General features: G+C 57.9%; 1 protein-coding gene across 1 annotated transcript in view; it reads left to right on the top strand.

The window, feature by feature from the left end:
* LMOD1 (leiomodin 1) overlaps positions 1–14,152 on the top strand; it is a 32,584-nt gene continuing 18,432 nt past the window's right edge. The window contains exon 1 of the mRNA XM_065887904.1: positions 1–323. Coding sequence (XP_065743976.1) covers positions 63–323 — 261 coding nt within the window. The 5' untranslated portion in view covers positions 1–62. The remainder of the gene's footprint in view (positions 324–14,152) is intronic.

Here is a 14,152-nt window from a genome sequence, read left to right as displayed (position 1 = left end):
CCGTCCCGGCCCACCAGGACCTCCCCGCAGCCCTCACGAGAGCAGCAGCCCACTTTGCCAAGATGTCCAAGGTAGCCAAGTATCGCCGGCAGGTGAGCGAGGACCCCGACATCGACAGCCTGCTGTCCACCCTGTCTCCTGAGGAGATGGCGGAGCTGGAGAAGGAGCTGGACGTGGTGGACCCAGATGGGAGCGTCCCCGTGGGGCTGCGCCAGAGGAACCAGACGGAGAAGTCGTCCACGGGCGTGTACAACCGGGAAGCCATGCTCAACTTCTGTGAAAAGGAGACCAAGAAACTTATCCAGAGGGAGAGGTCCATGGATGTGAGTGGGGCGGGGGGCGGGGGAGGGGGAAGGGAGAAGAGGGGGAGGGGGAGGGAGGGGGAGGGGGAGGGAGGGGGAGGGGGAGGGAGGGGGAGGGGGAGGGGGGAGACCCCGACGCCGCGATGAGGTTGCTCTTTCCTTAGAAGAGTTCTCGCTGGCAAAGGATTTAATGTTTCAGCACCGATTGTCATCTTCTGAACTGGCCGTGTGAGCCCCTTACCCCTATTTGCTGTCTCATGAAGCAGAGGTCAGATGTGTTGGGGGGACCTGCACCCACGTATCACGCGGGGCTGCTAGCGACTTGGGAGCTGGAGGGGACGCCCTTGGGGTGGTCACTGTCGGGTTGACTCCACCCGGATGCCCACACCTGGCTTTTTTCCTTCCCATTCATCCCACCCTCCTGGCAGGAAGGGAGACTGGGCTTGCAGTCCAGTCCTTGTGGAGAACAGCTCGCTTTCAAGGCCTCTGGGCATCTCGTGGCATGTGGACTGTGTGAGGCAGCTGGTCAGATGGGCTTCCCAGGGCAGTGGAGACAGGCCAAGGTCTGCACCTTCACCCACAGCTTCTGTCCGTCTCATTCCCAGGGGAGGTGGGGTCTGCCCTTTCTGGAGGAGCCTCTTGAGGGAGCAGCCCCCCTTTTGGGGGTAAGGCCCCTTGGCTGGGGGATGAAGCTCTTTCCCAGCCACCAGGTGTTTTGCCACCAGGAGGGGACAGAGGAGGGGCAGGGGTGACCGCTGGGGAAGCGTCTGCGCACTTCTAGGATGGGCTTAAGCAAAGCGGCTTTCTGGGTTTTCCCGGGTTTCTGCCGTGCGCTCATCTGTGGGTTTTCTCGGGACAAAGGAGCCTGGCCTCGGCCGGAGGACGACTCCGCAGACACCCTTCCTCCAGGTCAGGAGTGTCTGCTGGGGAGACTGCTCTGCTGTGTGCCGCCTCCCCACCCCCCTGCCTGGACCTCGCCGGCCACCTCCCTGTGCGCCATCACCTGAAACTCCTGCGAGGCGTCCGGCGGGGACACTAGCCGCAGCGCCCGCCGGTGGGCACGCGTGGCCCCTCGAGGTTGGGAAGCAACAGCAGAGGGGCAGGCTGGGGCAAGTGGGGGGCTGGCGCCCGGCCTGCCCCTGCCACCCGGCCTGTGTTTAAAGCTTTGCCAGAACCCTGGTAGGGTAGGGGTCGTTTCGTGACACACAGAAATATCAAGTCACTAAGCTGTGCACTGGGAGCTAACATCACGGTAGCGTTTTAGGTCAGTTATCGTTTATTATCCTGTGGGCAAGGTCCAGGTGCAGCTCTGACACGCTGGGTAGATACTACCACCTCGATGGGAAATGAGAGGATGCGGGGACTTGCTGTTGGGACACACGGAAGGAAGCAAGACACTCCCCGGGGGCTGGCACCTCTGTCAACGCCCCACTGGACCCCTGGCACCCAGTCCCCAGGCTCTGAGCCCGCAGCTGCGAAGGTCCCCGGAGGTGAAATGCAAGCAGGAAACACTCCCGATCTCAAAGCAAGGCGTTCAGGCCGCAGAGCGTGTGAGGGGCTCACCCTCACGGGCCTCCTTCCCGGCCGGCCGGTTAGCACCAGGTGGACACTTGTCTCTCAGGCAGAGCTCGAGTCAGGGGACACATGACGCCTGTGGGGAAGGCACCCCTAGGCCTTTTCCCTTGGAGAGAGCCTGTCGGTCCTCCACACCCCACACCGCTTCCTCCCCCAGGCCGGGGGCCCATGCAGCTCGGTGGCTCCCGGGCCGTGGGCAGAGTCACCTGTGTCACCTGGGGAGGGGGCACAAACCCGGGGACGCGGCTTCGTCAGCACCCTTAGCAAAACTCGAGCCTGGTACGAACTCTGCTTTGAAACACGTGGTGTGAGGACCAGAGTCCCGCACTGTGACCTGCCTTGGTCGCCTCATCCCCGCAGTGAGGCTGGGGCATCCGCTTCATCGACTTCATCGACTCCATCGGGCTGGTTCGGAGGCAAAACTGCAGCTCCAGCGTGTTGGCTCTCTGGGTCAAGAAGCCCAGGAGCCATGGGGCTGGGAGGGCGGTGCCAGAGCCGCCTCTAAGCAGAGTAGGGAGCCGGCGTCACCTGACTCGATGGGCGCACTTTTGTCTTTTTTTGTATTTATTTAATTAATTTATTTATTTTGGCTGCGTTGGGTCTTCGTTGCTGCGCGCGGGCTTTCTCTAGTTGCGGCGAGTGGGGGCTACTGTTCGTTGCGATCCTGGGGCTTCTCATTGTTGTGGCTTCTTTTGTTGCGGAACACAGGCTCTAGGCGTGCAGGCTTCAGTAGTTGCGGCACGTGGGCTCAGTAGTTGTGGCTCGAGGGCTTAGTTGCTGCACAGCATGTGGGCTCTTCCCGGACCAGGGCTTGAACCCGTGTCCCCTGTATTGGCAAGCGGATTCTTAACCACTGCGCCACCAGGGAAGCCCATGGGCGTACTTGTTAAAGGATCCTTATCTTTTAGATGCGGACACTAAAACACTTATGGGAAAAAACCTGCTAGGATTAGGGAATTTGCTTTAAAGTACTGAGGCCGGGGAGGGTGGGCAGGGTATAGATGACGTGAGACCGTCCGCTGGTAGACAGTTGCTGACGTGTTGAAGCTGGCGGTGAGTCCACACTGTGCTATTATACTCATCTCTCTACTTCTGTGTCTATGTTTCAGATCTTCCATAGTAAAATGCTGTTTGTTTGTATTTAATACATAGAGACAAGAGTGGAAGGGGGGCCCAGTGTGGGTTTTGTATTTAATACATAGAGACCAAGAGTGGAAGGCGGGCCCAGTGTGGGTTTTGTATTTAATACATAGAGACCAAGAGTGGAAGGCGGGCCCAGTGTGGGTTTTGTATTTAATACATAGAGACCAAGAGTGGAAGGCGGGCCCAGTGTGGGTTTTGTATTTAATACATAGAGACCAAGAGTGGAAGGCGGGCCCAGTGTGGGTTTTGTATTTAATACATAGAGACCAAGAGTGGAAGGCGGGCCCAGTGTGGGTTTTGTATTTAATACGTAGAGACAAGAGTGGAAGGCGGGCCCAGTGTGGGTGCTAAACTCTGGCTCTTCCTGGGGCAGGGTCCCCAAGGTTCATATGCAGACTGGGGGGGTCTCGCTGTGGAAGGGACCTCGCTCTGCTTCTTCCCCACCCCCTGCTTCCTCCAGGTCAGCTCCTATCTGTCCTTGGGTCTCAGGTACCACTTCCTCTAGGGAGTCTTCCCTGACTTTCCCTGCCCCTGGCAGTGTCAGGCACCTTGCCTGATCTGAGGCCTCCAACGCCGCTTGTGCCAACCCCGTCCCGACCCATCCTGCCCTCCCGTCACATTGTTGCCGAGTCTGCTTTCTTGTGCAGCTGGTGTGGTTCTGGGGAACACGTGCTAGCTCGGCCTGGTGAGCAGGGGTCAGGGTGGGCTCGACAGAGCTGACCCCTGGCTCCCCTCCCTCCCCGTAAAGAGGCAGAGCCCTCGGCCAGTGTGTGCCATCCCGGTCCTCCCGCCCAGGTGGAAGATGGCCCTGGCAGGTGTGTAGCCAAGGGTTCAGTGAAACCGTCGTCGTGGCTCAGGTTTCAGGAACCGGATCCCAGCGGGTCAGCCGTGTGTTCTCTTTCCTTCCCAAGTGGGAAAGAAGGCCTCCCGCCTGCCTCTCCATCCTCCTCCCTGGCCTGCCGGGGGCTGGGATTAGCACCTGTGCCCAGGCAGCAGCAAGGGCAGCTCAGCCGGGGTGGAGGACGCCCTTCTGGGTTCTCCCTCGGGGAAAACTCGAGAACCTCCACAAGCCAGTAGCTGCTGGGCCCAAAAAGCCTCTGAGCTCCCTGTGGCCCCTGCCCCCGCAGCCTCAGCTCCCGGCCCAGCATCTGCGGTCTCCCCGCAGCGACGGGAAAGCGGAAGAGCCCAGAAGTACCAGCAGGTCCCATTGCCCTTTGCCGTGTGCACTGGGCGGCATGGCTCCTTGCTTAAGGAGATTAACCCCAATGGGTACACAACCAGAATAGCCCCGGAGGCCGGGCGGAGTGGGCAGGAGAGGTGATGGGGAGACACCAGCGGGCACCGGCGATGGCCCGGCCAGCTCAGAATCCCACCCTGGATCTGAAAGCTGCCTCTGTCCATCCGGAGTGTGAAAAAGCACACTTCTTTTTTTTTTTTGCGGTACACGGGCCTCTCACTGTTGTGGCCTCTCCCGTTGCGGAGCACAGGCTCCGGACGCGCAGGCCCAGCGGCCATGGCTCACGGGCCCAGCCGCTCCGCGGCATGTGGGATCTTCCCGGACCGGGGCACGAACCCGTGTCCCCTGCATCGGCAGGCGGACTCTCAACCACTGCGCCACCAGGGAAGCCCAAGCGCACTTCTTAAACTAGGTGGTGGGATCCACGTGTGTTTGTCTTAGTTGCTGTTCTTAATCACGTATTATATAGGTTCTTCTGGATGCATAGAATGTTCAGTGGGCTGCCCCTGGGCGCTTGCCGTCTCCTCAGCGAGGCAGCAGGGACGCAACTTGGCTGGATGGGGCGGGCGGGCAGGGAGGCAGGACCCTGGAGACCCAAACACGCAGAAAGTGCAGCAGTGCTGGGGGATGCAGGTGGGCGGGGCTGGGATGAGCATCCCACCGACCAAGGGGAGGTTGCTACCAGATCAGGTAGGCTGGGGGCGGGGTCCCCAGGCTGAGGCAGGAAGGGGCAAGGGTGGGGCCAGAGCCCGCACCCACCATCTGCTCCCATCAGCCTCTCCCTCCACCCAAGAGACTGGAGCATCTGTGTCAGACATCTGGGGTGGGGGGGTAGTTGATATTCGATGCCTGCCAAGTCGGATAAACAGGAATAGCCTTTCCAGACCAGCCTGAGCTTGTTTACCAGACCTCTCCTGGCATAACGGGAGAAGGAAGACGGCTCTGAATTCGGGGTCTGTCCCCCCACAGTTTGCTGGCCCAGGACACGCGGGTGGGGGGAGCCCCGCCGGAGGTGTCCAGGTGTGACCCAGCTCCTGTCCCTTACGAGCTAGAGAACTCAGCGAGTCCTCTCAGGAAGGAAGCACACTCACGGTGCTGAGGACCATCTGGACCAAAGGCCTCATTAACGTGGCTTCCTGAGTCGACCACGCTACCTGTCAGGTGACCTTGGAGGGTTACTGTGAGGTTGAATTGGACCAGGTGCTGAAAGTGGCACAGGGACCTTGCCCTCCTCTCCCTGAATCCTGCAGACTTCATGCGTGGGTATTCGCCAGATCTTCTTAATCTCTCATGAGGTTAAAAACTACTGCGGGTGGGAGTGAGGACTGGATGGATGCGGGGAGAGTGGCGGAGAGTTCAGTAAAGAGGGAGGCAGGGGGAGTTTAATTACTTCCTGCCCCACCCCCATCCCGTGGCCTGGTTTCTTCTAGCCTCTGCCTAATTATTTTACCCCCAGGCTCAAGGGCTGAGGCACAGGGCTGGACGCTGCTGGGGGAAGGGAGATGGGGGAGGTTTCGGGCCTGTGAACCCTCCTGGTCTCCGGGGTCCCCGGCAGAGAAGACCAGCTGGTCATCCCGAGGCTGTTTACAAACTGCTAGGAATAGAATGGCCTCCTGCCCCACGCCCTCTCCCTCCCACCCGCCTCTTGCCTCCCCCAGGAGGGTCCACAGCCCCTTCAGGCTGTCGCATCAGTGCCAGCGGGACCCCGTCCTGACCTGAAAAGTAGAACATCCCTGGCGCAGAAGGTAGCGAGTCTGGAGGTCAGAACAGGGTCTCCAGAGGCAGCTGGACCTGGATTCAGACCCCGTCCCTTTGCCTTTCGGAGCCCAAGATGCCCATCCACGAGATGGAAGTAAAGCCCACCATAGGGCAGTTGTGAGGTTTAGGCAAGGGCACGGAAGGCCTGTGGCAGGGAGATTTCCCTGACCCTGAAGGTCCGGTAGTTAAGACTCCGAGCTTCTACTGCTCGGGGCACAGGTTCAATCCTTGGCCGGGGAACTAGGATCCTGCATGCCCTGCCATGCAGCGCGGCCAAAGGAGAGAAGGCACTTGGCAGGCTGGGGGCTGGGGGCCTGGAGGTGGGGCCTTGAGCCCTGTCCCGCCTTCACTCTTTTTAGGCAGGGTTCACGGATCATGTTTGTGTTTCTAAGTAGGGAGGCGGATTCCACTAAATCATTGATTCTCCAGCTATTTCGTGAGTTCCCGACAGGCAGTTTCTAAACGCTAGGAGACAGTAGTAAGACAGAGAGGCTCTTGGCCCTGAGCTCACATTCTAGTGGGTGAGACAGATAATACTCACAGAGACCATATACACACGTCACATGTAACATCTGTTTGTTACAAAGAAGAATAACCTAGTTTCAGGAAAGAGTATATAACCAATGGTCTTGGTGGGGGGCGATTCCTACCAGGGGTCAGGGAAAACACTGCCCAGAGGCGACGTGGGAGCAGGTCTGAGATGCACTGAGGGATCGGCCACGGGACGGTCTGGAAGGAACAGCAAACACAAGGCCTGTGGTGCTAGCAGGTGTAGCCTGTCAGAGGGCGAGCCAGGCCCTGTAACTGGAGCAGTCGAGGGGGGATGAGGCCAGGAGTAGGCTGGGTTCAGGTGAAGCAGGGTGGGTTCAGGTGAGGCGGGGCGGGTTCAGGTGATACGGAGCGGGGTTCAGGTGATATGGGGGCGGGTTCAGGTGATACGGGGCGGGTTCAGGTTATACGGGGCGGGGTTCAGGTGATGCGGGGCGGGGTTCAGGTGATGCAGGGTGGGTTCAGGTTATACGGGGCGGGTTCAGGTTATACGGGGCGGGTTCAGGTGATGCGGGGCCTTACAGGGCAGCAGTGGGAGCTTGGAGTTTTATTCCAAGCAGGGTGGGATGGCATTGGAGGGTTTTGAGCAGGGGAGAGATGTGGTCTGATCTCCGTTTTCAAAAGGAAATGTACACACTACTATATTTAAAATAAAATGCCTTTCCATGAGAAATAAAATCAAATGCAAGGACCCATTGCTGTGCCAGCGGTGGGACGCACAGAGGGCAGGAGGACAGGATTGAGAAGTGGTCAGATTCAGGAGATACTTCACAGCAGCACAGCCAGGCCTGGCTGACGTTTCGGGGGAAAGAGAGGAGTGAGGTGACCCGTCCTGCCTGAGCTGTGGGTCTATCTGGCGCCGCTCACTGACGTGAGCAGGGGATTCGAGCAGATGCAGAATGCTTGCGGAGCTTAGCAGCCCCACGGGGAGCGCTGGGTCGCAGGTGCGAGTCTGGAGCTCAGCGGCGAGAGCCCTTTTGGGAGCCCGAAGTGTGGAGGTGATGCTGAAAACCCTGAGCCTGGAAGAGGCACTTGGGGAGCGAGTGTGGGCGAAAAGCCAGGGCCGAGGACCAGTCTCCGTCCCTCCCACGCTTCAGGCGCTGGAGAAGGGGGAGGAGCCCTGAAGGAGGCTGGGGAGGAGGGTGGAGGCTCGGAGCCGTTTCTTAGAAGCAGGTGAAAGGGGCTCATGGCTGGGGGGTGGGGGCGCCACGTCTGTTCCTGCTGAGAGATTCTGGAAGGTTAAGACTCGAGGAGGATGGCGGGGCCGGCAGATGGAGCACGCAGACACGGCTCTCTGTTTTTTCTGCATTTTGTTCTAGTGGGGAGCAGCTGGAGGTAAACATGGATCACGGGAGGAGTTTTAAAAGATGGGCTATGACAGCGTGTTCGGTGCTACTGGGGAGGGTCAGTAGAGAGGGAGACCTTGATGGCGGGACGCACTACGGTGGGGCCTCACCTCCCATACTGGGGGGGGGGGGGCGCGGAGGGGGGCACGATGCATCAGGAAGGCGAGTCGGGGGAGGGGGAGGGGAGCTTGGCCTCTCACATGGGGCCAGGTACCCGGGCTGCTCTGGGAAGACACACCCCGCCAAGCGGGGGTGGATTGAAGGGGAGAAGCTGGGAGGCTGGGGTCAGAGGTCAGAGGTTATGCCTCAGGTCCCAAGAGAAAGGCTCAGTGCTTCCTGGTGAGGTAGGGACACATGAGACGCCCCAGACGTGAAACCCGGCCTTGAACATCAGCTTCAGCAGCTGCCAGAGCTGTTCCAAGACCCAGTAGACTGTCACTCCGGGGCACTGATCCTCTGTCCCCAAGGCCGTCGTGCCCAGTGGGAGGTGGGGGGCTCTGGGCCTCTCGGCCTGGCTGGCGGTGGGATGAGCCCTGGGCTGCAGGCCAAGCAGGGGCCCCGGGGTTCCTTTCCCGACCAGAGGGTGCAGCAGCCGTGCAGCCTCAGATGAGCTCTGAACGTTCGCCGGGTTTACTTTCTTTCATCTTATTCTTCCGTGTCTTACCCGTGTCTCATTGACAAGAGTGGATGCTTTCTCTAGCACACGTCTTTATTGAAATATAAAACACACGCAGAAAAGTGTACAAAACACAAATACAGACTTTCCCAAATTCCCACAAAGTGAACAAGAGCTAGTACGTTGACGGCACCGCCCCAGGCGTCCTCCCCATCGCCCCTCCCGTCCGTCCCCACGGGAACCCAACCCTGGCTTCTAACCCCAGGCTTAGCTTGCCCCTTTAAAATCATATATTTAGAGTCACACAGTGTGTGTCCTGTCACGCGTCTTTACGTTTGTGAGATTCATCCATGTTGTCCGTAGCTTTGTTTGTTGTTGTTTATTTTTACTTTCACCGCTATGTAGTAAACCCTTGTATAAATATGCCATAATTTGTTTATCGTTTCACTGTTAGTAGACATATGGGTTGTTTCCAGTTTGGGGGATATTACAAACCATGCTGTTAGGAACACTTTTGTACATTTTTGGGTGCACTTACGATTTCATTTCTGTTGGGGATGTGCCTGTGAGCGGAGTTGCTGCCACACAGAAAACACATAATGAAGTTCCCATTTCTTTGCCCGTGAATAGAGGTGATCCTATCTAATTTGGAGTCTCTATGAGGCTGGGGCACACAAGTTTGCAGAATGTCTAACATAGCAATTTGCAAACAGCAGGCATTTAAGTAAGTGATAGCCACCGTCGTCATTTCTCCTGGGGCCCATCCTTGAGGGCAGCCGCCTGCCTTCACGTCCTGGGACACATCCTGCCCTCCCACACGCCCACCCGTCGCTCTGTTCAGACCTGGATGCCGCAGTGAGGCCCGGGTCAGGTCTCTCCACCCCCAGACTATAACTTTCCCAGAAACGGTGGCCCCTTCCATCCTTGGCCCCAGCGTGGACAGACTTCTCATCAGTGTTCGGAGGCTTTTTGGCTTTGCTTATTTTCCCCTTTAGCTTCTATCTTACTCCGTCATTCTCAGCATTGCCCTCGGTTCTCATGCTTCGGCCCCCATCTTCGTCACCGGGACGGCAGGAGACTAACCCCCTGGCATATGTGCCCCGCCCCACAGCTGCTCCCCAGACCTGGAGAGAATGACATGGCGGGTACGTCGTCGGTGCCGCGGCCAGGCCTCAGGCTGCCTGGAAAACCTCCGCATGTTCCCCTCTTCTTCCAGAAGCCAGAACGCTCTTGTCCCAGCTCTCTCCTCACCAGGCCAGCAGATGACCTGGCGCCAGGTTTCACTGAGAACCTTGAAGGCTTCGGGTGGGAATACCTTCAAATTCCTCTTCTGCTACCTGAGAACGTGTAGGCGTCCATGTATGTAATCTTCCCCCTTCCCTCCCATCTCAGCACGGAAAAGACGGCCCTCCTCCAGACCAGGCACTGTTCGGATCCTGTTCTCTCCTGTGTCCTCTGCAACCTTTGCTCCCTTAAACACCGGTTTTCTCTCAGTCAGTCTCTCTCTGTCTCTGTCTCTCTCTGTCTGTCTCTGTCTCTCTGTGTGTGTGTCTCTCTCTCTGTCTCTCTGTCTGTCTCTGTCTCTGTCCCTCTCTCTGTGTCTCTCTGTCTGTCTGTCCATCTCTGTCTCTGTCCCTCCCTCTGTGTCTCTCTGTCTCTCTGTGTCTCTGTCCCTCCCTCTGTTTCCCTCTGTCTCTGTCTCTCTGTCTCTGTCCCTCCCTCTGTGTGTGTCTCTCTCTCTGTCTCTGTCTGTCTCTGTCCCTCTCTCTGTGTCTGTCTGTCTGTCTGTCTGTGTCCCTTCCTCTGTGTCTCTCTGTCTCTGTCTCTGTCCCACCCTCTGTGTCTCTCTGTCTCTCTGTGTCTGTCTGTCTGTGTCTGTGTCCCTTCCTCTGTGTCTCTCTGTCTCTGTCCCTCCCGCTGTGTCTCTCTGTCTCTCTGTGTCTATGTCTGTCTGTCCATGTCTGTCTCTGCCCGTCTCTCCTCAGCCTGCCTCCCTGCTCTCTCTCCGGCCCCATCTCTCCTCCTTCACAACAAAACTGCAGGAAGCAGCCCCACAGTCACCATCTCACTGCAGCTCCCTGGCCCCTGCACCGACAGCCTTGGGGGCTGGCTTTTTAGTCCTCGTCCCGCGTGCCTCCTCTGTGCCATCCTACGCCACCTCAGTCCCTTGGCATCCTGACCAACGTGCTGGTTTCCTTCCCTCCACGGCTGCTCCCTCCCCATCTTCCCCTGGTGTCCAGACACCGCCGTGGCCAGGGCTCTGGCCGCAGCCCCTGTGCCCGCCCACTCCCTCTGGCCTAGATCTCCATTCTGAGTCTAGAACATTCACTTGCCTCTTGTGCTCCTCGAGTGTCTCAAGTTCAACTAGTCCAAAAATAAATGAACCATCGCCCCAGCCCGGGCCCACCTCTCCTCCTCCTCTGTAGTTTGGTGAGCAGGGGGGCCACCTAGCCCCCCTGCCTGTGTCCCGGCTTCTCTTGGCGACAGAACCCTGGTGCGCTGTCCTCCCCTCCGGTCCACCTCCCCAGTCGCTCATATCGCCCGTCATGACCTCGCCGCCCACCCCCTCCTCTGCCCGTGGAATCCATCCTCCCCGAGCTGCCAGCGTCTTATCATTGAATGCAATCTCGACCCCAACACTGTCCTGCGCGAGACCCCCTTGCTCCACACGGCTTCCACCACCAACCCACACTCCTTGGCGGCCCAGGGTGCCCTGGGCAAGCCAGCACCTCCCTGACTCCCGGCTACTAACGCTCATCCCCTTGACTTTCACCCTTTGCCACGTCTACGCCTGACGGTGGCCCACAAAGGGGCTTCCTCTCCTTCCTCTGTGCCTGTGCTGACCTGCCAGCCCGGATAATCCTCCCCCCTGGAGGCTCGGCTCCGGTGACAGCCGTGACTTTCCCGCACACGTGGAGCGCGGTGTTCCCGCATCGCCTGTGCCCGCGTTTCCCCGCACGTCTAGAGGGCGAGGCCTGACCCTCACCCAGCCCCGCTCCCCAGCAGTGAGTGCAGGGCCCGGCTCGGAACACATCTGAACGTTGAATGAACAGAGGATGAATAGTTCGCAAATACCATTCTCGTCCTGCTTGACTGGACCTGCGGAAGTTACTTATTCAGCCATGCTCTTCGGAGGCTACTGGAAAATATGATTTTGTGTCCAGATCCCCAAATGGAGAGAGATTTGGCAGTGATTCGTTTTTTCCAGTTTCTGTAAACAGCCACTGAAATCGGTCCACAAGTTTGCACCCTACGGCCCCAGCGCTGGGAGAGGTCACTGCCGTATTTCCCCCTCAGTGTGTTCCGCACAGAACGAGACTCAAGGACTCATTTTTAACTTGTTCCATTTTTCTTCCTTCTCTGGATCCTCTCTTAAATGGCTCTCCAGGGACCTGAGATCACAGGCTGACATTTTTAGCCTGACCAGTCAAGTTCGCCTGTGTCTCGGGGCCCCCTGATACACCCTAAAGAGCATATTAATGATTAGCTCCAGACCCAGCCAGCTGGGTCTGGTTTCTCCCCTAAAATGTCTGGAGAAGTTTGCAGCTTTGCCTCTAGATCCAGAGAAGGTGACGTGGCTCCTGCAGAGAACTGGCTCCACGCAGGTCTCCCCTTGGAGCGGGAGCAAAGCCCCGGTCACAGTGTCGCAGGCCCACCTGTGGGGAGGCTGGGGGTCTGAACGTGGGGGTGTGATAACCGGGAAGGTCGTGGGTGGACCAGTCCTGACCCAGGTAGATGCACACCGGCCCTCCTGAAGCCAGGATTGTGAGGCCGGAGCAGAGCCGGGAGCAGGTCCTTGTGGATAAACGGTCAGCTTTTCTCACCAGGGCTCTGCAGGGAACCAAGCCCTGCAGAAAACTGAGTGACTGTTTCCTCAGTTCTCCCAAAGATGCTAAACAGCTGGTCCCATTCTAAATACAGAGGAGAAAGGAACTCAGTACATACAGTGGACGCCTTAGGGCATCTCCTGGAATCTCCTTTGACACGGGCTGACTTCAAGCCATTTTCCTCGTACCAAGTGTCCCCCGGATGGGTCACCTCCCCTACTCCAACGGCAGAGTCTTCCGCGTGCCTATCCCTGTGCATTATTTAGAAAGAATGTATTTCTAAATCACCAGGAAAGTGTCTACTGATGACCCAGATGCTGAAGACGCCAGTGTCGCAACGGTCAGGGTTCCTTCAGGTCGGGGGTCAGAGAGACTTTCTGTTTTACTCTCCGTCCCTGTAATCCTTGCCTTAAAGGCAGGAGGAGACAGTGGTACACAGAGCACGGAGGTGCTGTTCCTTCAAACAATAATTTATCATTGTAATGTCATAAGGCTCATTATAGACAATAGCAAAACATAGGGGAAAAAGAGAAAAGAGCCAATAATTCTTTGTCTTATTAGCTAAAGGTGTCAGCCACGGTCACATGTCCTGAGTGCAGGCGTGTGTACACACTTTTCCTTTTGTAGCTGAGATACCGTTACGCACAGACACACATATTCACACACGTTCTGATTCCTGCTTGTTGTTACTATTTGCTTATCGTATTACAGTAGTCATTTTCCCACGTCACTAAAAATTCTTCCTGGACATGGTTTTCAGAGGGTGTTATGGTCCATCGTATGGCTGGGTTAAGCCATTTGCCTATATTTGGACACTTACATGGTTTCCAATAAATATACTTTCCGAGTCCCCAAGTGGATCCCCAGACGCAGGCTCCTTCCCCTGGCCTTTGGCGCCTGTCCCCAGAGAAACTAAGCCAAACCCCATGATAAACAGAGCCACTGACACACTTCCAGGCTGAGGCTCGTGGCCAGAGGGGCGAGACCGACTAGGAAAGGGGAGAAAAGACTCCCTGATGGTTAATCCCGGGACAGGGACACGCGAGGCCACCCGTGCTCCTTCTTGAGGCTCAAGTTCCTGATGTGGGCACATCTGCCAAGCAGGGCAGCCCTCCGCCCCCCCCAGGACCAGTCACCTGCGTGCGCCGTCGCAGAACTGGTGTGCCCGGCTTTCCTCGGACTTGGGAGGAAAGAGTTGTTCCTATTGACAAAGAGAATCAAGTCTCCAGCCTGGGAAATTTCAGGTGTGGGCAGGACGTCAAGGAGGGGAGGGCACTGGTCCATCCTCCTGCTTCCCAGGCCCTGCCCCAAAGGCGCCCCAAGGTACCAAGTTCTCGTGGTACCGGTTCCCTCCCCAAGAAAAGCAGAGGAAGGGTGTCTCGGCTCAGCTGACCCAGGTGAGCGCTCAGCTGCCGTCCTGGGACATCCGCCCACGAGCCCCAGCTGTCCAGGCTCCAAAGGGGAACCTCACGCTTGCCGGCATGTCCGGGCTTGTGGGTCCCCGCAGGCGCCATCTGATTTCCCCTCCCTTCAGCCTTGCAATGTAGATGGGATAGACAGGCTTTAACCTGCTTGACAGACAAAGGAGCTGGGGCTGAGGAGGTCACCCAGCTGGTGACCAGGGACGCTCTCGAACGCCTCCTTCTGACTTCATATTCACAGAAAAAGAGTCTGTCTCTCAGCCTCCTTTCTGAGCACCCCCTTGAGTGGCGGACGCCTGCCGTGCACCCGCCTGGGGCAGGTGCTACGCCCGGAAGCCCTCTGCGCTCTGGGGCGGGAGCTGGCCCGGCCCACCCTGC

This window comes from Phocoena phocoena, chromosome 1 (genome assembly GCF_963924675.1).
Source record: "Phocoena phocoena chromosome 1, mPhoPho1.1, whole genome shotgun sequence".
In the NCBI taxonomy this organism is placed as follows: Eukaryota; Metazoa; Chordata; class Mammalia; order Artiodactyla; family Phocoenidae; genus Phocoena; species Phocoena phocoena.
This window is presented reverse-complemented; position numbering and strand designations above follow the sequence as displayed.